At 36.9% G+C, this 27,534-nt stretch overlaps 1 protein-coding gene across 2 annotated transcripts in view; it reads left to right on the top strand.

Moving 5' to 3' along the window:
- Positions 1-27,534, top strand: part of RABGAP1L (RAB GTPase activating protein 1 like) — a 722,977-nt gene that overhangs the window by 89,342 nt on the left and 606,101 nt on the right. For both annotated transcript variants that reach the window (XM_040263944.1, XM_040263947.1), the window contains exons 5-7: positions 2,171-2,345; positions 9,088-9,245; positions 11,165-11,275. In XM_040263944.1, coding sequence (XP_040119878.1) covers positions 2,171-2,345; positions 9,088-9,245; positions 11,165-11,275 — 444 coding nt within the window. The remainder of the gene's footprint in view (positions 1-2,170; positions 2,346-9,087; positions 9,246-11,164; positions 11,276-27,534) is intronic.

Genomic DNA, 27,534 nt, shown 5'->3' with positions numbered 1-27,534 from the left:
AAACATGCCTTAACAAAGATTTAGTGCTTTGATTTGCCTCTCTATTCCTAATGGGTACCCCTTAGTTTCACCACTTGAGATCCTGAAGTAGTCTTGAAGTTTTGGATCAATGCAAAACCTTAGGATTTATACAGGGAAAGTGAGAGAAATATTTGAAAAATTCCACAAATTCCTTTTACCTCTTAAATTTCATTAAGTTCATCTTTGGAACCACTCTAACCTTTTTTAGGGTAAGAGAGATCTTTGTTGAACAATGAATGACCTGGGACTTAGATAAACAGACAGGTATTGGCTTTAAATAGAAATGAAGGAGAAGGCAATGGCAACCCACTCCAGTACTCTTGCCTGGAAAATCCCATGGACGGAGGAGCCTGGTAGGCTGCAGTCCATGGGTCGCACAGAGTCGGACACGACTGAAGCGACTTAGCAGCAGCAGCAGCAGCAGCATGCAGTTACAAGCATAATGTAGATGGATCCTAAACTACATATCATGTGTAATTCATAAATGAGATTGTGCTTACATAAAGAAATGATCCTCTTAAGTGTAGAATTAATGGACTTTTAGATATGCAGATGACACCACCCTTATGGCAGAAGTGAAGAGGAACTAAAAAGCCTCTTGATGAAAGTGAAAGAGGAGACTGAAAAAGTTGGCTTAACGCTCATCATTCAGAAAACTAAGGTCATGGCATCTGGTCCCATCACTTCATGGGAAATAGATGGGGAAACAGTGGAAACAGTGTCAGACTTTATTTTGGGGGGCTCCAAAATCACTGCAGATGGTTATTGCAGCCATGAAATTAAGACGCTTACTCCTTGGAAGGAAAGTTATCACCAACCTAGATAGCATATTGAAAAGCAGAGACATTACTTTGCCAACAAAGGTCCATCTAGTCAAGGCTATGGTTTTTCCAGTGGTAATGTATGGATATGAAAGTTGGACTGTGAAGAAAGCTGAGTGCCGAAGAATTGATGCTTTTGAACTGTGGTGTTGGAGAAGACTCTTGAGAGTCCCTTGGACTGCAAGGAGATGGAACCAGTCCATTCTAAAGGAGATCAGTCCTGGATGTTCATTGGAAGGACTGATGCTAAAGCTGAAACTCCAGTACTTTGGCCACCTCATGTGAAGAGTTGACTTGTTGGAAAAGACTTTGATGCTGGGAGGGATTGGGGGCAGGAGAAGAAGGGAACAACAGAGAATGAGATGGCTGGATGGCATCACCGATTCAATGGACATGAGTTTGAGTGAACTCCGGGAGTTGGTGATGGACAGGGAGGCCTGGCATGCTGTGATTCATGGGGTTGTAAAGAGTCGGACACGACGGAGCGACTGAACTGAACTGAACTGACACAATATCCTTTCTGTGTTGGTGCTTGTATTTAAGACTGTAAATCTCATCAGCTTTTGCACAGTTAATGTCTCTATTAGACTCTTTAGAAAAGTATCTTTTATGGTTAATAAAATGTAAAGACTACACCTGCTATTATACTGGCTTTCATTCTTACATATTTTCACAGGGAACCTGTTTTAATGAATTTATTTTGAGAAGTTTTAAATCAAATTCTATGTCAGGATTTTATATTAATGTCCAATAGGTGGTTAGATTTGTTCAGTGTTAAAATAGGTATTATGGTAACTTCCTCATCAGTTAAATTACTAATTTAAAGTATAACATGTTTTTTATTAAGGAAAGCTAACTTATAGAGAAGTTTGGCTGAGAATAGACAACTGTTAAGACCCTTTGTTGTACAGAATTCTGTGCTTTAATAAATTATGGTGTTGTAATAGGAACAAAAAATAAATAGAAATGAGCTCTCCAGGGATGGTTTGTTCTGTTTTTTTCTGGTTGTTTCTTTTGCTATAACAGAAGAAGTGTAGTATTTAGGGATGGGTGACATTAATTTTACCAGGCAGTGTATCCTTGGCTTTGAGATGAAGTGAATTGGATCATAGGACACAAAAGTGAAGTAATTATGAAAAGAAAGTAAATGATTTGTGTGTGTGTGTGTGTGTATAATAAAAATATGAAGATAATTTGTTTTCTTGGATTATTATTAGTGCCGGTTTATTTTTGTGATTTTAAGATAATTGTATGTTACCGGCCTAATAAAACTGCCTTTGTTCTTTGCTAGTTAATATTTAATCTCATTTCTCATAACTGTTTTGCAGAATCATAGACCAATCCAACAATGTGGAGATAGCATCTTTTCCAATTTATAAGGTATTGTTCTGTGCACGTGGCCATGATGGGACAACAGAGAGCAATTGCTTTGCGTTTACAGAGAGTTCCCATGGTTCTGAAGAATTCCAGATACATGTCTTCTCCTGTGAAATTAAAGAAGCCGTAAGTATAATATTTTGTAGCAATTTGCTATTGAGATGACTCAGTATTTGATTTGAGTCAACTATAGTTGAAATCAAATCAACTATTTGATTTCACTGTCAAATAATTTAGTATGTATGACCATATGCCGTGTTACATAATAAGTTTGGAGTATCTTTCTAAATAGAAAGTTAATATTTGTGATGGCATAGAATGAAATATGGAAATTTAAATCTGGTTACTCTGTGCTCTGAAGTGGTACTCTCAGTTTAACATACGTAACAGAAAAATCCCAGTTGATCAGCTGTCCTCCCATCCTGCCATGGTGGTAATTGCTCAGGCTTAGAAGGGAAGAGTATTTTCGTCCCTCTTTTATTGTTTTGTCCAAGTTGGTTGTTCTCTGTGACTTTAAAAGATGTCTATAACAATACCTGTTTTTCTACTGAGCCTTCCACTTAGATATTGCACTGAGATTGTGTTATAGATCTCTTCGGTTTTCACTTGTGATCATTTACTATGTGCATTTGTTCAGAGGCTGGCTTTTGTTCTATAAAACTGTTTTAATTGTAAATGCAAATGCTCCTATCCAACAGAACTGTTTGAAGATGCCAATGAGTTCCTCACACTAATGATTAAATGTTAGTTTATTTTTAGACTCAGAGTCAAGTGGCTGTTACGTATATACATGGGGAAATTGCTTTCTTTTTGGTATCTGTTGAATTCTTCTCAAATTAAAAATAGGTTGCACTTTTAGAACTTTGGTAATTATACAACAACTTTTAGAGGCATTAATAAGTGGGTTTGGATGGACAAATCTCAGGTGTGTTTGCTTTTGGAAATATAAATTGTCAGCAGAAAATGCTAAAAGCAGCAGTTACTCTGTTTTTTCTTTACTGTGAAATGTAAATAAACCATTGTATTAACAGGAGTTCTGAGAGTTTATTTCTGGCCACAACATGGGAACTCATAGAAATGTATATTTCTGTGTGTCTGATACTGACCATGAGCAGTATGTCACTTGTTATGCCCTGGTGATCGATTTTATTTACACTGAAACAAACATGTACAGACATAGAAGTTCTCTGTCAGAACTGTGCCCATGTAAGGAGTTCAGATTTGTTTTGTTTGTTTGTTTTAGGTAGTTCTAAATCTATCTAAAATAGTTCTGTTTTATCCATGTGTGTATGTTGCATGTATATAAATATATATAAATGTGTATATATATAAATATATATAAAATAGAGATACATATATCAATACATATACCAGTGTGTATACATATATACATGTACTGACTGCTTGGCAAAGTGTATGATAGAGTGAATGAGTACAAGTGTGTCTGGTACATAGGAGACAGTGAATATAAATATGTTGAAAGAATGTTTGTGTATTTGTGAATTAGGGGGTCTGTTTCTGATCCTTACAACTCCACTACAGAGGTGGGGAAGCAGATGGTAGAATCCTGGCATTTCATGTTGGCAACCATCATTTAACATTCCTGTGTGGATTCTGGATAATTGGCACTCAACAATTAAAAAAATGAACTTTGAAGAATTGGAGAACCTGCTTCTTGGAGAGGCAGAATCACTGCTGTGGAAGGAAATTGAAAGGCACCTGGTTGCAAGCATTTTTTATAACTGTGATGGTATGAAACTCTTTTTGGATTATAGCATCCACTTGTTTATGTGGGGGGTTATTTGTCATCTTAAGAGCTTTAATAGTGGGCAAGCAGTGGATAAAATAGGGGGGATTCTCAGCCTATTTTGGGTATAGTATTAAATAGTATATTTCTAGAGAGGGTATTTGGTACATGTAGATTGTGAGAAAATGATGTTCCTGTATTTAGTTTTTTTTTGAGTAAATTTTTCAAAGAGTTACATTCTGGGACATTGATGGTAAAATTGTTTGGAGAAAAAATACTTGACAGTCATCATCAATTTTATTATGAGCGATCATTTCTAAATACAAATAACCCAGTATAGACATAGGGCTTATGCCAGGCACTGTGTTAAATACTTACTTGATACTCATAACATCTCCATAACAGAGATAGTATTTGTTTAGACTAGTGATCTTACACTTCTCTTTGCCTGGAGCAGTCATAGATTATGCCTGTTGTCTAAGTATATTATTAAAGCCTCCATTTTATTCTCAAAAGTGTTCTGGTTTGGGTGATAAATTGGTTACCATTTCCGTATCCCAAGTCTAAGAGAATAGATAATAAAGCTGGTTTTCAGAGGAAGTATATGATTCTGAAGACCCACGTATTTTTCAGTAACAACTTTCCTGTTACTTTATTATAAAAAGTAAATGTAGATTTTTACCTTTCAGTTATGCTTTATAAAGGGATATTTTGGTCATTCCAGCAACCTTTGGGTTTTACTTATGCCTTTTATAGAAGGTGTCTGATATCTTCCTGTCTCCTCTCAAAAAGTAATGACTTGCCCTTTGTCGCATTTACTGGTTGTCTGGTTATCTGGTTCCCAGAAGTTTCTTGTTCTATGGTGAAGAGACAACATTAGTTCTTAGTCTATGGGCCCCTCTTAATGGGTACAGACAGTTGGCAAAGATAGCTCTGGGACAGATGACAGATGTTCTTACTGCTTAAATATGTACCATGTACAATGTTGCTAATTTGTTTTCCATTGTTTGCAGAGTCCCTGGATGAGATTTGAAGAAGTTTGTCAGTTAAAAGCAAGAAGACAACTTCTAAACAGAAAGTTGCAGCATGGCTGCTACTACCATTTGTCACTGTGATATGCTCTTATTTCACCATAAAATTCCACAAGCAGCAGATACCAGCTGTGGTAGAGGGGAAGCCCAGTGTGGGTGATGGCTTTTTTGGACCTATGACATGAGGATTAGGGTTTCCCACGGGAGGGTTAGGACATATTTGATCTGTTACCCTGGATATTCTTCTGAGGGACTCTGCTGGAGTGGATGTTAATTGTCTATGGCAAAAGAGTTGGGGGATCCACCCAGAAGTATCTTAATGCTGATGATCTTTGTACAGGGAACATACTGGTGAAGAATTGCAGACAAAGCATAATATCAGAAAGCATAGTGAAAAAAGCCATAGAGGCACTTATTCTTGTTGAATCTTTGTGGATATATTATACAAAGCTGTTTTTAAAGATACAGTTAAAAGTCTTAGTTGACTCTTTTAAGAATTTATTTCTACTAGTCAGTGTAGCTGTTTCCTTCAAAACAGATTTTTCTGTTTGTATGTTATACTCACTATTAGTAGCAGTTCTCCGTGTTGTGTTGTATTTTAGAAGCAGGTTGTTATCATCTTCTGTTAAAGGCATTCAGCTGTATTTTATGATAAATACCAAGAATATCATTAAGAAGATCTTTATTCTTAAAGCTCTGGTTTTTCTTGGGATTGCTGATACACCACTACATAAAAGAAGACATAATTCTTTGGGAAAATATTGTTTCTAAACATATTTATTGAGATGGTATTTTAGCAAAATGCCTTATTTTGGAAATTAATTTGGAAGTTGTATTGTTAGTGTTTTTCTCAAATAAGTTGGTTTTTATTATTAAAAAATTTCTTATTTGATAATGCCTTTTTTTTGTTCCTTTCAGTAGTATATTTGAGCAAGTTTTAAAAATTTTAACACATACCTTTCTGGGTATTCTTTTATAGGATGACTTTTCTACATTTATTTTTTGAGTGAACATTTTCTTGATACTTGTTTTTAAAAGAGATGATTCTCTTTCACCATTATTAGTGAAAAGGCTTTATTTTAGAAGAATTGGCTATGTTATTTAAGTAAATATTTTGTCTAATAGTATTTCTTGGACTGTTAACATGTACTACATATTTGAAAATTTGGAAACTACTGAAATACCAAAGAAAGGTTACTCAGAATTCCACCAGAATTAAGATTTTGGTGTATCTCCTTTCCACATATCTTCCTGTGCCCTTTTCCCCAACTCTTCAAAAACAACAGCCACCACCCCAAGAGATAGTTTTGTGTTTAATCAGTGCTTTCTATAGGTACTGCCTCCTGGGGAAAAATTGTACTGTATTATTTGTTAATAAACCTTTTGACATCTGCAAAGAAAATGCCTGTTCTAGATTTTGTGTGTGTGTATTTAATAGTGTGATGCATATAGAATATTTTCCATGGTATTATGTCTAAAATTTTCTTTTCATGATCAGTTACCCAATTTGTTCCAATAACTATAGATACTGATAATCATTGTCTTTTAAGCCACTCTACCTTACCCATTCTTGGATCATCATTCCAGCTTATTCACAGACTCTAGAACTCACAAATGATTTTAACCTTGTTGGAAATAATAACTTCTAAGACATAGTCAGGATTAAATACAGGAGTACTGTATTTAAATAATGTACTGTTGAGTCCTTCCTTCAAAAACAGAAAGTTGTAGTCTTATTCCACTCCCATCATTCTCTGCTACTCTGGCTCCACCCCATATACTTAGGTTTTTAAAAAAGAAATTCCTGACCCTTGCCCATGCTTTAGAATTTGCCAAGTTCTTTGACTTTTTTTTGGTGTGGACTCAAATGGCAGGCTTGCTGATAGCTCTGATTCAAAGAAAATGAAATGACTATAGGAGAGAATAATAAATATGGTTAGGGTTAACTCTACTAATGTATCAAAAATTATAGGTATTCTGTTTTCACATATAATGTTTTCTTAAAAATATGCTTAATATTTGTTTTGTTTTCTTCAAAATATATAAAGTAAATGATAGACTTCACATTGTATTTGAAGTTAGGAACTGAGGAGTACCCAACTGAAAAAGTTTGAAGTGCCTGTTTACACTTTACCTTGTAGGCATACTCTTTAGTGACTTATTTCCAGCATGTTCTTTGATTCTGTTGTCCTTAACACTTAAATTATTGCACTAAGTGAATTAAAGATCCAGTTGAGACTGAACATATCTGCTTTTGTGTTATCTAATGATTCCTTGCCACTCACGCCAAGCACATTCAACTTAACCTGTGCTGAAACTTAAGCTCCATGTTCATTGTTGTATTATCCCTTGCCCCTAAAACAAATCCTTAATACACAGAAGACACTAAAAGAATATTTGTTGTATGAATGAGTGAATTTATCATTGGCTTAATTGTATAAAATTTGAAGTATAAAGTTTTTATAAAGTTTTTATTATATCAGTGATTTATTGCTTTATTTTAACTTTTTATATAAAATTATAATAGCATTAATATTTTACAAGCAGTGTTATACAAATATGATGCTGTTGCTGAAGCTCAACTTTGGGATGACAGGCAGCATTCTTATACAGTTAAAATGTATAAGTCAGTTAATTTAGATAACTACTGATTTGGCTCTGGAAAGGCAGTTAGGGTAATCATTCAGTACTTAGGTGTAAGTGTGGCTGCTGGAAGTTTTTGAAGTTTGTGATGGAGTGTGTGTATGAGAAAAGGTAGGATATAAGAATGTAGCAAAAATAGAAAATTGAGGAAAGACCTCCATACTTTAAGAAGTTCTGTTAATGAGAGTGCTCTTACTTCAAGTGAATTATAAAATATTATAGTCTTAGACTAATATCGAGAGTAATTTGAATTCACTTTATCCAAAGTGAAGGGTTTGTTAATATTCAGAGAAGTCTCTTTACTAGTACCTTCCAGTGTGAGATTTTGAAAATATTACTTTTGTTTAAATCATTCTTACTTCATCTTGTTTTTATTTGTTCAATGCGTGGGTGACCTGAGAGATTTGAAAGGTCTTTTGTGCTTCAAGAATACAAATTTGAGATGATATGGTACTTCTTTTGGAACCAAGGAAGAAAATAACCTCTGGAAGATTGTGAGATTTAGAGTGCTCCTCCATATTAGGGGAGGAGAGTAAGTCATTTATAATACATATATGGATATTTATATATCAAGATTTCACCAGGGTGGCTTAATACTAATAAATAAAAACGTTTCAGATTTCATTCATTTTGCGATACATTGATACAGCAACAGCATTGGGAAACAACACTGGAAGCTCTTTAAATCATGTAGCCATGTTTTGTTTCATTTTGCAAAGAACAGAGTTTATTGTATGGCTCAGGATCTAGCCCTCTGAAGCTGAGGGAAGTGAAAGGAGAAATTGACAACTTGGGCTAAAACCTCATTTGTGTGTGTTCACCAGGAAGATTTAGATGCTAGCATCATTCTAGTAGTTGTTTTAGGATTCATTCTTTTCAATATAGTATCTTAGGAGTCCTAGAAACATCTATGTCCTAGAAACATCTATAAGTACATGCAACTTCTTTTGTGACTTTAAACATCTTTATTATGCTGTTTATTAAATGCCAGATTGAAAGAAACAAACTGCAGTTGACCCTTGAACAGTGTGCTGGGGAGGTGGAGTGTATTAGGGGCACTGACCTTCTGCTCAGTCAAAAATTCATGTGTAATTTATACTTGGCCCTCCACTGTTCCACATCTGCTGATTCAACCAACCATGGGTCATGTAGTACTGTATAGTATTTAGTGTTGAAAAAGTATAAGTGGACCTAGGCACTTTAAACCCGTGTTCAACGGTCAACTGTGTGTGTCTGTGTGTGTGTGTATACACTATATGTTATAAACTCTCTCTCTCTCTCTCTCTCTCTATATATATATATATATATATATATATATGCTTACCGTATATCTACTTTGTCTATTAAGAACATTGTGACCTTGGGAAATTATAGATTCAAGAATTAGAGGTGATCAAAATGCAGTTAAAATCTTTGTCTAATATTATTTCCACTTTTATTCTTTTAGGTAAGCAGAATTTTATATAGTTTCTGTACAGCTTTCAAACGTTCTTCTAGACAAGTATCAGATGTTAAAGACTCGGTTATTCCTACCCCCGACAGTGATGTGTTTACCTTCAGTGTGTCGTTGGAGGTAAAAGAAGATGATGGAAAAGGAAACTTTAGGTGAGATTATTTGGAAAAAATAAAAATTAGTATTGTGTCTGAAATATAATATTGACAATATATAGGTTCCAGAAATTATACACTGTTGTTATAAAGCTTTAGGATGATACAGAAAAACTTCATTGGCAGATGCATGGTTCACTTTTGTCAGGCTTTTCAGATAGTTTATGTAAATTATTTTCTTGATATTTTAAAATGCTGATATACTTACTATAGAAAAATTAGTAAAAGTAAAATTAGAATAAAATTTTATGGTCTTGTCAGCAATCAAAAATGTAAAATTATTTTGTCAAAATTCTTAAAAATACATTTTATTTTATCACAATTTTATCAAAAATATTTGATACTAGGGTGTACTTTTTAAATTTATTTTATATTGGAGTACAGTTGATTAACAATGCTGTAATAGTTTCAGGTGTACAAAGTGATTCAGTTATCTGTATACAAGTCTCTGTTCTCTTTCAAATTCTTTTTCCATTTAGATTTTTACAGAATATTGAACAGTGTTCCTTGTGCTATACAGTAGGTCCTTGTTGGTTATTTTAAACATAGTATGTACATGTCAATCCCTACTATCCCTCCCCCTCCACCTCCAGAGTGTATTTTATACAGTTATATATACATATATAGATGTAGTTTTTTTCTTTTAACTTCATGATGTAAGAATTTTCCCATTAAAATGTTTCATTTATTTATTTTTTTAATACTTATTTGGTTGCGTCCTATGGGATCTTGTCTTATGGGCTCAGTAGTTGCTGTATGTCTGCTCTCTAGTTGTGGCATGCAGGTTTAATTGCTCCATGGCATGTGGGATCCTAGTTCCCAGACTAGGGATCAAACTCGTGTTCCCTGTATTGCAAGGTGGGTTTTGAACTACTGGACCACCAGGGAAGTCCCAAAATATTTTAAATTAGAATTTTTTTTAATAGTTGTCAGTAGTATTTTGTATGATTTGACCATCATTTAATTAACTGTTTCCTTCTGTTGTATATTTGGAATGTTGTTGTTTAGTTCAAAAATAGGCAGATAATAAGAAATAGTTAGACTCTTATTGATCACCTATGTGATTACTTCGCCTTTGTTTCTGACAATAATTATTAGGTAGGTATTTTATCTTTTTTTTTTAAGTTATAGAAATTGAGACTTAGGTCAAATAAGTGAAAGTATTTTCCCTTTTCAGATAAGACAGCTTATGTTATAAACACTTACTGTTTTAATGGACTAATTCTTAAGAATTGTCAGTCTGGCCTAGGCTAGAATTTAACTTGCCCTGATCTATTCCTCTTTGTTCATCTTTTATTTATATTTTCTTGGATTTGTCACAGTCATCTCTAATTCTGGATGTTTAAAAGTAAGCTCTTTTTCTCACTTGTTTTGCCTTGGATTTAACTGTGTTAAAAGCATTCATAACCATATAACCCGCTAAACCAGAAATATAACAGTCTTAAAATTAAATAAGCCATATTCCCAAATTTGTTAAAATTTAAAAAATAAATTTGAAATGATGTAATTTAAAAAGTTTTGATTTAAAACATACTTATGGTTACAAGAGGGAAAGTGAGGGGAGATGAATCAATTGGGAGAATTGGGGTTGGCATATACACACTCCTATATGTTAAAAAAACAACTAATTAGAACCTACTGTATAGCAAGCACAAGGAACTCTGCTCAGTACTCTGTAATGACCTGTGTGGGAAAAGAATCCAAAAAAGAGTGGATATATGTATATGTATAACTGATTCACTTGCTGTACACCTGAAACTGATACAACCAAAGTTTGTTATTTACTTTGTGTCAAGGTGAAAGTTTGATATATCTTAATAAGGTTGTTAAATATTGTTTCATTCTAACCTTGAAATAGATGACCATTTTATTGTTTTTAATTATTGATCATTTCTGTTCTTTTTTGCATTTTTCAGTCCTGTGCCTAAGGATCGAGATAAATTTTATTTCAAATTAAAACAAGGAATAGAGAAGAAGGTTGTGATTACAGTGCAGCAACTTTCTAACAAAGAATTAGCTATTGAAAGGTAAGCAGCTTGCTCCTACATACTATCCAAAACTTGTATTGACATTGTTATTGTTTCAAGAGACATACTATCGAATCTGTGCTGTGTTATTGACTGGCTTTTCACCATGTTTCAGTTTCTCCATTTAAAAATGAGAATGAGAAAAATAATGTTTACTCCACTTAAATAAGTTAGATGAAACTGGTTCATTGAAAATCTCAATTGATGGGGGTAAATAAACATGAAATGGCTTTATTTTTTCAGTAGTAACTGTTTCAATCCAATTTGGGCTTTTTCTTGCTCTTCCTTATTTACATATAGGACAGACACCGTCCTTTCTTAATCATTTTTGATTATTAAAAAGTCCATTTATTTACTGAGATTTTAGAATCTTTAAGAGATTTGTATTTTAAATATATAAACACACCCATACATACATACACATGGGTGTGCATGCATTTCTATATTTATTTCTGTGTTTAATTTTTGTTAGCAGTAGATACAGCAATGTGTTATTGGAAAAAATTTCAAATTTACAGAAGAGTTAAAAGAATAAAATTAGTACAGAGAATACATGTATACTCAGAATCACCTACTAATGACGTTTTATCCCATTTGCTTTCCAAACATTTTCTCAGTCTGTCTCAATTTTTCCTTCCTTACTCACACTCATACACCCACACACCCACACACCCACACACCCACACCCACACCCCCTCACCCACACACACACACATCCACACACACACCAAAAAACATGATTGGTTTTCTGAACAGTTTAAGAGTAAGTTGTATATACCATGATGCTTTTCCCTTGTCTACTTCGTTAGGAAATGTGTCTTTCCTAGGAAAACTACGGGTAGGGCTATCTCTTACATAACCACATTACGTGTATCAACTTCAGTAAACTTACTTTCCATATAATACTTTTTATCTAATCGACTATTTGTCTCTGATTTTGCCAGTGAACCCAGTAATGTCCTTTCCCCCCCATCCAGTTTGGGATTCGCAGTAGGGTCAGATACTGCGTTTAGCTGCCATACGTCTTTAGGTTTCTTTAATTTTGAAAGATTTCCAGAGTCTTTGTCTTAAAACATGGACATTATTGAAGAATACATCTCTTTTCCCTCTTGTTAATATGACATTGCTCAGTTTGGATTTATCTAATATTTCCTCATGATTCAGTCAGTTCAGTTCAGTCGCTCAGTTGTGTCCTGCTCTTTGCGACCCCATGAATCGCAGCATGCCAGGCTTCCCTGTCCATCACCAACTCCCGGAGTTCACTCAAACTCACGTCCTTCGAGTTGGTAATGCCATCCAGCCATCTCATCCACTGTCGTCCCCTTCTCCTCCTGCCCACAATCCCTTCCAGCATCAGAGTCTTTTTCCAATGAGTCAACTCTTCGCATGAGGTGGCCAAAGTACTGGAGTTTCAGCTTCAGCATCATTCCCTCCAAAGAACACCCAGGGCTGATCTCCTTCAGAATGGACTGGTTGGATCTCCTTGCAGTCCAAGGGACACTCAGGAGTCTTCTCCAGCACCACAGTTCAAAAGCATCAATTCTTCGGCGCTCAGCTTTCTTCACAGTCCAACTCTCACATCCATACATGACCACTGGAAAAACCATAGCCTTGTCTAGACTGATCTTTGTTGGCAAAGTAATGTCTCTGCTTTTGAATATGCTGTCTAGGTTGGTCATAACTTTTCTTCCAAGGAGAGATGCAGATAATTTATTGCTGCATTGATGATTTCTCTCCTTCACAGTGTATCACATGTGGAGGCGCTTGATAACCATCTGTCCCTTTCTTGTGATGGTAATTTTTGATTTCCAGCCAAGATGTCTGATTTCTCCACTGTAATTCCTTTTTTCTCCCCCCCCCCCCCCCTTTGTAACTAGTAAGCAGTTTGTTGGGAGACCCAGGAAAATATCTTGCTTCTCATCAAAATTTCCTGTTTGGTTTGCTTCTCATCAAATCAGAATTTTCTCTTGGGTTTAGCTTTCATTCATAATTCTTGTCTGATCCAATCTTTATCATGATGAATGCAAAGTGGTAATTTTCCATCTTTTGCATTTTCTCTAGGCAGCCCTTGACATTTCTCCTGTAAGCCAGACCTCTCCCTTTTTTTTCCATTTATTAGTTTGTTTTTGATATTCACTCTTGAATTCCCTCTCTCCTGAAATAGTTCATGATTCACTGTAGTGTTTAATTAGCTAGGTGCTCAAATTGTCCCAGAATTTGCCAGGATCCCAGTCAAACCCTTTGGCTTTGAAAAATGCCCTGAGCACTTCCCTTCTGGTGTAATAAAAGGCATTTCTCTTTGGCATAACAAAGGGCATTAACCAGTTTGTAGTATATGAATAATATAGGCAAAGAAGTGTTAGGTGTTAAATAATTTAACTTTAAACAAATGGTAGTTACAAATATTGAAGTTTTATGATTAAATGATATATTATGCCTGTACTGTAGAGGCCTGTACTATGCTTGTATATAAAGCAGTCCTTCCTTTTACTAATGAGAAGCTCCAAGATGGATTAATTTGAATATAGAAACCTTGGTGAATATAGGTGAAATAGTTGAATGCCTATTTATGTTTTTGTTGTTAACTTAAACATTTATATACACATTTAAAATATATTGCACATAATAATTACTTAGAAATGTTCCTTTGCCCATATTCTCATATTCATAAGACAGCTTAATTCAGGCTCTTCTCAACAATCTTTGACATTAATGCCTTCATCATTACTTAGCTACTTTTTGAGTAACTTTTAGGCATTTTTCCAGAGCATAGTATCTCAACTTCTGCCAAAGTTGTTTGAGATGAAGGACTTTTTGAATGATATATATTGCTTTCATTAGAAATTTTTCTAAACCAGATGTACTTGTTTGTATAACAGTAGAATAGTTTAAAAAATTCATTCCATGTATAACTACTTAATATATTGCTTTTATTTTAACATAGTTAATGTAGATGGTAATGTCTAACAATCATGTGTTCATATACTCAATACTTACCAAATTTGTTGTGTTTTTAGCTTATTTTTTCACACATCTGTCAGATGACCTCTAAACATCCAAACTAAACTTGACTGAGATTGCTTCTGGCTAATGGGACTTGCCCAAGCAATACTTTGTTTAACACAGCAGACAGAATTTTCTATGACGTGAGGTGTTTTTTAAATACTTGAATTTCCTTTTTTTTTTTTTTTTTTTTTAAAGAAACCCTTGCTTTTTATTGGATTATATTTGTGTTTAAATCACAAAATGTGAATAGTGGAATTTAAGGTGATCCAGTAGGTGGCAGTCCTGTCAAGGGAATTCTTAACCTCTGAATTTTAAGCACTGCTGTCGACAGTTCATTTGTAGTATAAAGACATCTGTGTTAAAGTAAATACTTCAGATCACATAATTTTGGCTTACCTTCTGAGATGGAAAGTGATTTATCATTTTTAAAAACAACTTCTCATTATGTGAAATGTACAACATACACAAAAGTAAAAAAATAATATATTGAACCTCAGTGTACCCATCACCCATTCTGGATGCTAATTTGCAATATTTTGGGTTTTAAAAATGATAATTTTATTATGAAAAATCTATTTATCTGTGAATTCAAGGATTCCTTCAGTTCAGTTCAGTCGCTCAGTTGTGACCGACTGCGACCCCGTGAACTGCAGCATGCCAGGCCTCCCTGCCCATCACCAATTGCTGGAGTCTACCCAAACTAATGTCCATTGAGTTGGTGATGCCATCCAACCATTTCATCCTCTTGTCTTCTTCTCCTGCCTTCAATCTTTCCGAGCATCAGGGTCTTTTCAAATGATTCAGCCCTTCGCATCTGGTGGCCAAAGTATCAGAGTTTCAGGTTCAACATCAGCTGTTCCAAAGAACACCCAGGACTGATCTCTGTTAGGTTGGACTGGTTGGATCTCTTTGCAGTCCAAGGGACTCTCAAGAGTCTTCTCCAACACCGCAGTTGAAAAGCATCAATTCTTTGGTGTTCAGCTTTCTTTATAGTCCAACTCTCACATCCATACATGACTATGGGAAAAACCATAGCCTTGACTAGATGGACCTTTGTTGGCAAAATAATGTCTCTGCTTTTGAATATGCCATCTAGGTTGGTCATAACTTTCCTTCCAAAGAGTAAGCATCTTTTAATTTCATGGCTGCAATCACCATCTGCAGTGATTTTGGAGCCCAGAAAAATAAAGTTGGTCACTGTTTCCACTGTTTCCCCATCTATTTCCCATGAAGTGTTGGGACCGGATGCCACGATCTTTGTTTTCTGAATGTTGAGCTTTAAGCCAACTTTTTCACTCTCCTCTTTCACTTTCGTCAAGAGGCTCTTTAGTTCTTCTTCGCTTTCTGCCATAAGAGTGGTGTCATCTGCATATCTGAGGTTATTGATATTTCTCCTGGCAATCTTGATTCCAGCTTGTGCTTCTTCCAGCCCAGCATTTCTCATGATGTGTACTCTGCATATAAGTTACATAAGCAGGGTGACAATATATAGCCTTGACGTATAAGGATTCCTTATGTGTAGATAATTGTATATACCATTTGGTCTTGACTGCTTTGTAGGCAAGTTCAGTTCAGTTTAGTTGCTCAGTTGTGTCCAACTCTTTGCGACCTTATGAACCGCAGCACGCCAGGCCTCCCTGTCCATCACCAATTCCCGGAGTCCACACAAACCCATGTCCATCGAGTCAGTAATGCCCTCCAACCATCTCAACCTCTGTTGTCCCCTTCTCCCCCTGCCCTCAATCTTTCCGAGCATCAGGGTCTTTTCCAATGAGTCAGCTCTTTGTATCAGGTGGCCAAACTATTGGAGTTTCAGCTTCAACATCAGTCCTTCCAGTGAACACCCAGGACTGATCTCTGTTAGGATGGAGTGGTTGGATCTCCTTGCAATCCGAGGGACTCTCAAGTGTCTTCTCCAACACCACAGTTCAAAAGCAAGTACTTGTAAGCAAGTACTGTGTCATTTCTCCCAAAATCTCCAATATCTAGCGCCATGCTAGGAACCAATGCTTTATAGTTACATAGTCCTTCCTTAGAACTTTCTCTGTGCTGAGCACTGTTCTAGATGCTGCCTATGAGGTGTAGATGCTATTGTCTTCATTATACAGTTAGGGAAACTGAGGCTAGAGAGGTTAAATAGCTTTCTCGAGGTCATACAATCAAATACCAACTACCACATAAATATTCTTACTCTGGTCTTTTTGAAAACTTGTTGAGTAAGTGAATAAAAAGTATGTAAAGATTTTATAAAGTTAGAGCATTGACTAAATTCACTGTAATTTGTAGAGAATAATAGAACGTTGTACCTGATAGACTCCTAACTTGTTTAGAGGATATGTGAAAACTGTTCTCATGTTTTGAAGATTTGTTGTGTTCATGTTCTTTTGCTTTTTTCAAACACTCATGTTAGATTTTACATATTAAGCTTTATTTAGGAACTGGACATAAGAAAAAAAAATTAACAGGCAACATTTATTGACTTACTGTAATGGCCATTGTAAAATTTAATGGTCATAACAACATGTGAGAGCGATATAATAATTATTATCCTATTTTTTTTCCAGAAGATGAAACAGAAACTTAATGAAATTAAGTAACTTACTCAGTTGGCCAGAAACTAATAGAGCCAGGGTTTAAGCCAAGCCATTTAACTTCTGAGTATATACTTTTAAAGACTGTACCCAAGTAAATTTTGTTTATATGCTAAATTAAAAACTAAACCAATTAGAAAATAAATGGATTGGTATTTTTGGTGTATTTCCAGTGGAATTTGAAAGGGAGAGTATACCTGGGGCATTCAAGTGATTGCTCAGTGATTTCAAACCCTGGGACACCTTGCCCTGGGAGAAAAGCTGATTGATTTGTTTAGGAGAAGACCAACAATAACAGCTGAGGGGTAAAAGCAAGATGATTATAATCTGAAATGTGTGAGATGAGCAGCCTAAGCCTAATTATTGAGAGGTTCCAGTTAAAATGTCAAAGCAAATCCAATCAGGTCAAGCTCTTCTGGGGTTTCCAAAGTGGAAATGGCAATCTTCTCTGTCCTTCTCTAGCTGATATTTTCATGGATTTTGGTCTCACCATGTGTAGAAATACTGCAGAAGATTTTCTTATATACCCTGAAATTGATATGGATTTTAAAGCTTTGTCTAGTATTTGAAATACACTATATACACGATAAGTAGCATTATTGCATATTACCCACTTCGATGCTTTGATGGATCATTGGTTATGCTACTGCTGCTGCTAAGTCTCTTTAGTCGTGTCCGACTCTGTGCAACCCCATCGACAGCAGCCCACCAGGGTCCTCTGTCTCTGGGATTCTCCAGGCAAGAATACTGGAGTGGGTTGCCATTTCCTTCTCCATTGGTTATGCTAGATAACAAAAAAGTGAGTGGGAAAAATTTCAGTTTTTGTTGTATTTGTTTTATGACTAGTTGATTTTTGCTAAGTATTACATCTTAATTTGTAATAAAATGATTCAGGGAAAGTAATACCATACACGTTTGGAAAACTGGCCTGTTCACAGTTCCTTAACAAGAAGTGGAGTTGTAATGATGGTAATTTCAGACTTTGTGGAAGGTTAGTTGGGGAGGGATTTTGGCTTCATGGTTTTATGTCCGTCAGATCACTTTGTTCCCAGGGGTCTGCCATGATGATGCTTGATGTGTGAGTCAGAATGAAGTATTTATATAGCAAACAAAGTGTAATTACTAGATTTGTTGTAAGTATGCAGCTTCATTTGTACTGAGTAACATAAGCCATAAGCTAGGAAGAAAAAATTTCCATGGGTTACTTGTATCTGATCCTAATTTGGGAGAGTACAATCATTGCATATACATTTATATATATATAAAACACATCACTACTAGATGACAGTTGGATCATTTGTAGAGTGATTCAGAGATGTGCCAGTTTTGATAATAAATTGTTTCAGTTTTTAATTTGTGCTTGCTGGCTTAACTCAAAAACTATATAATGAGAAGTTGACGTAACTATAGTACAATACACAAACTAGAAAATTGACATTGGTATAGTCTATAGATCTCTGTTGGAGCTCTTTTTGAATACTTTTGTAAGTCATATATACTTCTATAATAGAATAATAATTTCTTGTTTTTCTAGTGGCAAAAGACCTTTACTTAGCTTTATTTAACTTAAGGTGACTGATCAAGATAGTTGTGGACAAAGAGGCTATCAGGTCCTAGCTGAGAAGAGTTCCAGATTGTTCAAATGCAGTGATTTTTTTGAAAATTGAAATATATTTGACATATAACATTGTGTAAACTTAACGTGTACAACATGTTGATTTAATGTTTATATATTATAATATGATTGCAGTTGTAACATTAGTCCCTCTGTCACATCACATGTTTATCAGTTGTTTCTTTGTGATTGGAATGATTAAGGTCTAGTCTCTTAACAGTGGTGTCTATTTTAACTATAGTGTGTGTTAGATCTTCAAGGCTTATTTACCTCTGGTTACAAGTTTGTACTCTGAAACAACATCTCTCCTATTCCCCCACTCCCCAGTAACCACCAGTTTACTCTCTGTTTTTATGAGTTTGACTTTTTTAGATTCTTCATATAAGTGATATTGTGCTGTTTTGTCTGTCTCTATCTGGCTTATGTCACTAGCATAATGTCCTCAGGACCCACTTTTATTGGTGCAAATGGTGAGATTTCCTTCTTTCTCATAGTTGAATAATATTCCTTTGTACATTCTTTCTTTAAATAATTAATTAATTAATTAATTAATTATTTTTTGCATTTCTTTTCCATGGGGATGGTCTTGATCCCTGTCTCCTGTACAGTGTCACGAACCTCATTCCATAGTTCATCAGGCACTCTATCTATCAGATCTAGTCCCTTAAATCTATTTCTCACTTCCACTGTATAATCATAAGGAATTTGATTTAGGTCATACCTGAATGATTTAGTGGTTTTCCCTACTTTCTTCAATTTAAGTCTGAATTTGGCAATAAGGAGTTCATGATCTGAGCCACAGTCAGCTCCTCTCTTTTTATTGACTGTATAAAGCTTCTCCATCTTTGGCTGCAAACAATATAATCAGTCTGATGTCGGTGTTGATCATCTGGTGATGTCTATGTGTAGAGTCTTCTCTTGTGTTGTTGGAAGAGGGTGTTTGCTATGACCAGGGCATTTTCTTGGCAAAACTCTATTAGTCTGTGCCCTGCTTCATTCCGCATTCCAAGGCCAAATTTGCCTGTTACTCCAGGTGTTTCTTGACTTCCTACTTTTGCATTCCAGTCTCCTACAATGAAAAGGACATCTTTTTTGGGTGTTAGTTCTAGAAGGTCTTGTAGGTCTTCATAGAACCATTCAACTTCAGTTTCTTCAGCGTTACTGGTTGGGGCATAGACTTGGATTACTGTGATATTGAATGGTTTGCCTTGGAAACGAACAGAAATCATTCTGTCGTTTTTGCGATTGCATCCAAGTACTGCATTTCGGACTCTTGTTGACCATGATGGCTACTCCATTTCCGCTAAGGGATTCCTGTCTACAGTAGTAGGTATAATGGTCATCTGAGTTAAATTCATCCATTCCAGTCCATTTTAGTTCACTGATTCCTAGAATGTCGACGTTCACTCTTGCCATCTCCTGTTTGACCACTTTCAATTCTCCTTGATTCATGAACCTAACATTCCAGGTTCCTATGCAATATTGCTCTTTACAGCATTGGACCTTGCTTCTATCACCAGTCACATCCACAACTGGGTATTGTTTTTGCTTTGGCTCCATCCTTTCATTCTTTCTGGAGTTATTTCTCCACTGATCTCCAGTAGCATATTGGGCACCTACTGACCTGGGGAGTTCCTCTTTCAGTATCCTATCATTTTGCCTTTTCATACTGTTCATATGTTAACTTATATGCAGAGTACATCATGAGAAATGCTGGGCTGGAAGAAGCACAAGCTGGAATCAAGATTGCCAGGAGAAGTATCAATAACCTCAGATACACAGATGACACCACCCTTATGGCAGAAACTGAAGAGGAACTAAAAAGCCTCTTGATGAAAGTGAAAGAGAAGAGTGAAAAAGTTGGCTTAAAGCTCAACATTCAGAAAACGAAGATCTTGGCATCTGGTCCCATCACTTCATGGGAAATAGATGGGGGAACAGTGGAAACAGTGTCAGACTTTATATTTTTGGGCTCCAAAATCACTGCAGATGGTGATTGCAGCCATGAAATTAAAAGATGCTTACTCCTTGGAAGAAAAGTTATGACCAACCTAGATAGCATATTTAAAAGCAGAGACATTACTTTGCCAATAAAGGTCTGTCTAGTCAAGGCTATGGTTTTTCCTGTGGTCATGTATGGATGTGAGAGTTGGACTGTGAAGAAGGCTGAGTGCAGAAGAATTGATGCTTTTGAACTGTGGTGTTGGAGAAGACTCTTGAGAGTCCCTTGGACTGCAAGGAGATCCAACCAGTCCATTCTAAAGGAGATCATCCTTGGGATTTCTTTGGAGGGAATGATGCTAAAGCTGAAACTCCAGTACTTTGGCCACCTCATGCGAAGAGTTGACTCATTGGAAAAGACTCTGATGCTGGGAGGGATGAGGGGCAGGAGGAGAAGGGGACGACAGAGGATGAGATGGCTGGATGGCATCACTGACTCAATGGGCCTGAGTCTGAGTGAACTCTGGGAGTTGGTGATGGACAGGAAGGCCTGGCGTGCTGCAATTCATGGGGTCGCAAAGAGTTGGACACGACTGAGCAACTGAACTGAAGTGATTGATTTATTTTTGGCTGTGCTGGATCTTCATTGCCATGCAGTCTTTTCTGTAGTTGCAGCACGGGGGGATCCTCTGTAGTTGTGGTGCGCAGGCTTTTCATTGCAGTGACTTCTTGTTGGCTCTAGGTCACGTGGACTTGTGTAGTTGTGGTTATGGGCTCAGTAGCTGCAACTTCTGGGCACTAGAGTACAGGCTCAATAGTTGTGCCTGGGCTTAGTTGCTCCATGTCATGTAGGATCTTCCCAGACCAGGGATCGAACCTGAGTCTCCTGCATTGGCAGGTGGATTCTTTATCTCTGAGCCATCAGGGAAGCCCGTATGCCGCATCCTCTTTATGTATTTGTCTGTTGCTGGACACTTAGGTTGTTTCCATATCATGGCTATTGTGAATAATGCTGCAGTAAACACAGGTGCATTTATCTTTTTGATATCCTGTTTTCATTTCCTTTGGGTATATACCCAGAAGTGGAATTGTTGAATCATATAGGAGATCTAGTTTTAACTCTTTGAGCCGCCTTCATTTTGTTTTCCATATTGTCTGTACCAAGATCCACTTTTATTGTTGAGTGTATCTGTACCAAGATTTATCTTGAGTGGATCTGTACCAATTTACATTCTTGATTTACGTTAGGAAAAGAAATTTTGACTTATAAGGTGGCTATTAAGTAATTAGAAGAGATGATGTATTTTAACTGTATCCTCCCTTCAGTCACTAAGTCATGTCTGACTCTTTGTGCCCCATGAACTGCACACCAGGCTTCCCTGTCCTTCACTATCTCCTGGAGTTTGCTCACACTCATGTCCATTGAGTCATTGATGCTATCTGACCATCTCATCCTCTGTCAGCCCCTTTTCCTCTTGCCCTCAATCCTTCCCAGCATCAGGATCTTTTCTAATGAGTCTGCTGTTCACATCAGGTGGCCAAAGTATTCGAGTTTCAGCTTCAGTATTGGTCTTTCCAATGAATATTCAGGGTTGATTTCCTTTAGGGTTGACTGATTTGATCTCTTTGCTGTCCAAGGGACTCTCAAGAGTCTTCTCCAACAGCACAGTTCGATAGCATCAATTCTTTGGCCTTCAGCCTTCTTTATGGTCCAACCCTCACATTCGTATGTGACTACTGGAAAAACCATAGCTCTGACTATACAGACCTTTCTTGACAAAGTGATGCCTCTAGTTTTTAATACACTGTCTAGGTTTGTCATAGTTATTCTTCCAAGAAGCAAGTGTCTTTTAATTTCGTGGCTGCAGTCACCGTCCACATTGATTTTGGAGCCCAAGAAAATGAAATCTGACAATTTCCACTTGCCATGCAGTGATAGGACTGGATGTCATGATCTTCATTTTTTGAATGTTGAGTTTTAAGCCAGCTTTTCACTCTCTTCTTTTAGCTTCATTCCTTCAGCTTCATCAAGAGTCTCTAGTTCCTCTTCACTTTCTGCCATTGAAGTGGTATCATCTGCATATCTGAGGTTGTTAATGTTTTCCCCAATAATCTTGATTCCAGCTTGTGAGTCATCCAGCCCAGCATTTTGTATGATGTACTCTGCATATCAGTTAAATTAGCAGGGTGACAATATACAACCTTGGCGTACTCCTTTCCCTATTTTGAACTAGTCTGTTGTTCCCTGTGGTTCTAACTGTTGATTCTTGAACTGCATATAGGTTTCTCAGGAGGCAGGTCAGGTCTGGTATTCCCATTTCTTTAAGAATTTTCCAGTTTGTTGTGATCCACACAATCAAAACTTTAGCATAGGAAATGAAGCAGAAGTAGAGTTTTTTTTTTTTTTTTGAATTTCCTCGCCTTTTCTGTGATCCAGCATGTGTTGGCAATTTGACCTCTGGTTCCTCTGCCTTTTTTAAGTCCAGCTTGTACATCTGAAAGTTCTCGGTTCACATTCCAGTTCTACCCTCATACTTGATCTGGAAGGGAACGGCTACCCACTTCAGTATTCTAGCCTAGAGAATTCCACCGACAGAGGCCTGGCAAGGTACAGTCCATGGACTCGCAAAGAGTTGGCCACGACTGAGCAACTGTCACTTCTTCACTTGATCTTCATTAGTCCAATTTTATGCATTTATTTTTTGCAGCAAGTACAGTATTAAATTCCTGGAGGAGGAAATGGCAATCCACTCCAGTATCCTGGCAGGAAAAATCCCATGGACAGAGATGCCTGGTGGTCTACAGTCCATGGGGTCATAAATAGTTGGATATGACTGAGCCACTGAACACACACAATATTAAATTGTGCCAGTAGAGGGTGCTGCAGAGATACCCTGAGGAAGGGACTTGTGTTTGTTCTGATGTGTTGTGATTGCTCCCTGCTCTTGCTACAAGATTCTGGTACATCCAGTGGTGTTGTGGTCCAGCTGTGCACACAGTTCGAGCATTCCCTCTGTGAACTCATGGTCTAGGTCCTGGCTCAGTGAGGTCTTCCTCAGTGGTCTTCCAGAAACTGACAGGCTCTGCCTCTGAGCTGCCTCCAGGAGTCCTGATTTTCTGCTGACATTGGCTGCCTGCACCCTAGAGGATGTTTCCTGTTTCCTTGTGGTCCTGCTTTGCCAGGGCAGTCCATAAAGCTTCTTCGTCATCCACTGGTCTACAGTCATACCTTCTACGGTGAGATCAGACTGTTAGCTTTAGGGAGAGGATCTTCTTTCTTGATTTGCTCTTCTTTGGGTTTCTCTTCCTCAGCCTTGGGATAGTTTTTAAAAATTCTCTTTGTAGTCACTCTCTTATTATATACAATTTTTTTTTTTATTAAAAGATTGCCCTGTTCAAATTATTTTTGTGCTCTCTCCCCTATTTGGACTTACACCGCAGTAACTAATTGAACTAGTATCTAATGAAATGAGCCAGTCTGGTAGATAAAGTTCCTGATACATTTCTGGGGGGAAAATGTTTATTTTAGATAGTCTTTTTTTTCTTTTTTTCAATCTCCCAAACTCCTTTTATTGGGAAACTACTGAAAAATGTCCTCTACCAAAAAATGAGGTTTTGAATTAAATAAATACATACATTGGGTCCAGGATTCAGAATATTCAGTGCAAGACAGAATCAGAAGGAGTCCTGAGGGTGGCAGTAATGGGGAACCAGGCCAAGAGAACAGTGAACCCACATTCTTAGAGCAGTCTTCAGGAGTGATTTCCTCAAGAAGACAAATTTAACGCAACACCCACAGTACCAAAACATTTGTAAAAGAGATTTACATAATTAAGAAAGTGTTTGAATTTGAATTACTGTTAAGTACATAGAAAAATTAAGCCAATATAAAAACACTGGAAAATCATTTCACTCCAGAGAAAACAAAATGCACTGGAAAATGCTAATAATAATATACCATATGGTTCACCTACCCCACTCCAGTACTCTTGCCTGGAAAATCACATGGACGGAGGAGCCTGGAAGGCCACAGTCCATGGGGTTGCTTAGGGTCGGACACAACTGAGCGACTTCACTTTCACTTTTCACTTTCATGCATTGGAGAAGGAAATGGCAACCCACTCCAGTGTTCTTGCCTGGAGAATCCCAGGGATGGCAGAGCCTGGTGGGCTGCCGTCTATGGAGTCGCACAGAGTCGGACACGATTGAAGTGACTCAGCAGCAGTAGCAGCAGGAAACAGATGCAGGTTGTTGTTTAGTCGATCAGTTGTGTCCAATTCTTTTGTGACCCCATGGACTGTAGCCCGCCAGGCTTCTCTGTCCATGGGATTTCCCAGGCATGAATACTGGAGTGAGTTGCTATACATAGTCTTTTTAACTGATAGTTTTTTTTGCTGTTCAAATAAAAACATGTAATTTAACCCCAGACCTTTAGAAAATACAGTACAAACAGGTCAGAGTTCATTCAAGTTAAAGTTAAATGAAATCATTTCTTATCTCAAATTATGATAGAAAAAAACCTTTTGGTTTTTAATGGGTTATAACTGGATTAACAATGTTGTGATAGTTTTAGGTGAATAGCAAAGGGAGTTAGCCATACATATACGTGTATCCATTCTCCCCCAAACTCTCCTCCCGTCCAGGCTGCCACATAACACTGAGCGGAGTTCCTTGTACTATACGTTAGGTTATCCATTTTAAATATAGAAGTGTGTACATGTCCATCCCCAGTTCCCTAACTTATCTCTTCTCCCCAATCCTTCTCCCAACAACTGTAAGTTTGTTTTCTAAGTCTGTGGGATCATCCTGGATGAGGGATCAAACCCATGTTTCCTGCATTGGTAGGCATATTCTTTACCACTGAGCCAGCAGGGAAGACAAAAATTATCTTTTTATTTACTCTTTTTTGGCAAAGGAAGGAACTAAAGTGTGTTATTTTGCCTGCTAAGAAACAGCTAATAAGAGGCAGCAGGGCTTCTTGCTAGTCTTAAAGCTTTTCTATTTGACCCTTTTGTATGACTTTTTTTGGGGAGAAGAGCTGAGGGAGCTATTGTACCTATGGATACAATTATTTTATATCACTTAAACAATGTAAACATTGTTTAATTACTAATATTTTGTTCTTATTTGTAATGGCAACATAATTTTTCTTTTTTTGAAAGATTTTGGTTTATTTGAAAGGAAACAGGAAGAACTACATAAAATGTTCTTTTTATTTAGTAGGAGTTTAGGCAATAATTAACAAACGTGAAAGAAGTTTTCTGTGTGGAATGCTGTATTTGTGCTCTAATTATTAACTTGATTTTATCTATTTTTAATACATTTTACTAAGTTTAGTCATCCTTTTTCAGTTCAGTTCAGTCGCTCAGTTGTGTCCGACTCTTTGCGACCTGATGAACCGCAGCACACCAGGCCTCCTTGTCCATCACCAACTCCTGGAGCCTGCCCAAACTCATGTCCATCGAGTTGGTGATGCCATCCAACCATTTCATCCTCTGTTGACCCCTTTTCCTTCTGCCTTCAGTCTTTCCCAGCATCAGGGTCTTTTCAAATGAGTCAGCTCTTCGTATCAGGTGGCCACAGTATTGGAGTTTCAACTTTAGCATTGTGATCCTTCCAATGAACACTCAGAACTGATCTCCTTTAGGATGGATTGGTTAGATCTCCTTGCAGTCCAAGGGATTCTCAAGAGTCTTCTCCAACACCACAGTTGAAAAGCATCAATTCTTCAGCACTAAGCTTTCTTTATAGTCCAACTCTCACATCCATACATGACTACTGGAAAAACCATAGCTTTGACTAGATGGACCTTTGTTGACAAAGTAATGTCTCTGCTTTTTAATATGCTGTCTAGATTGGTCATAACTTTCCTTCCAAGGAGCAAGTGTCTTTTAATTTCATGGCTGCAATCACCATCTGCAGTGCTTTTGGAGCCCAGAAAAATAAAGTCAGCCAGTTTCCACTGTTTCCCTACCTATCTGCCATGAAGTGATGGGACTAGATGCCATGATCTTAGTTTTCTGAATGTTGAGCTTTAAGCCAACTTTTTCACTCTCCTCTTTCACTTTCATCAAGAGGCTCTTTAGTTCTTCTTCACTTTCTGCCATAAGGGTGGTGTCATCTGCATATCTGAGATTATTGATAGTTCTCCCGGCAATCTTGATTCCAGCTTGTACTTCTTACAGACCAGTGTTTCTCACGATGTACTCTGTATATAAGTTAAATAAGCAGGGTGACAATATACAGCCTTGACGTATTCCTTTTCCTATTTGGAATCAGTTTGTTCCATGTCCAGTTCTAACTGTTGCTTCCTGACCTGTATACAGGTTTCTCAAGAGGCAGGTCAGGTGGTCTGGTATTCCTATCTCTTGAAGAATTTTCCACAGTTTATTGTGATCCACACAGTCAAAGGCTTTGGCATAGTCAATAGCGCAGAAATAGATGTTTTTCTGGAACTCTCTTGCTTTTTTGATGATCCACTGGATGTTGGCAATTTGATCTCTGGTTCGTCTGCCTTTTCTAAAACCAGCTTGAACATCTGCAAGTTCACGGTTCACATATTCTTGAAGCCTGGCTTCTCACGTTATTTTTTAAATTGTTCTTTACCTGTTTTCTTTAAGGTTTATATGTTTAGGTAAATTATTCTATTTTCCCACTGTACATAGAAAATTCTTATCCTTTTGATAACTAGTTAGAGCTTCATATAGCTTCAATCAGCTGTTTTAAGTCAAATTGAGCTTCTGAGGAATCCAAATTATTTTACATGCAGATCATGTTGTTTAGTATTAATTTCTTTTTTTTGCTTCAAATATAAATACCCAAATAGGACTGTGTAGGAAAGAGTTAACAAAGGAGGACTGAAGCTATTGTTTCTGAAAGTTCTGCTCGTAAGGTTGGTTCTTGTCTGGCAATTGGAAACCTGGCTTTGGGGATGGTTTCCGCCATTCTTAGAACTGAGACTAGTGGCTTATTATGCCACTTAGTACAAACAATGTGGTTTGTCCTGGGCTCCTGCTTTCCTTATGGAATCTGGAATTTTGGTATATGCTAGGCAGAGGATGCCTATGTGATTAGTCTTGAGAAAAACAGACTCTTGTCTGTGAGCG

The sequence above is a fragment of the Oryx dammah genome, unplaced genomic scaffold (assembly GCF_014754425.2).
Source record: "Oryx dammah isolate SB20612 unplaced genomic scaffold, SCBI_Odam_1.1 HiC_scaffold_21, whole genome shotgun sequence".
Classification (NCBI taxonomy): Eukaryota; Metazoa; Chordata; class Mammalia; order Artiodactyla; family Bovidae; genus Oryx; species Oryx dammah.
The sequence above is the reverse complement of the archived record's forward strand: the minus strand, read 5'-3'. Positions and strand labels throughout refer to the sequence as shown.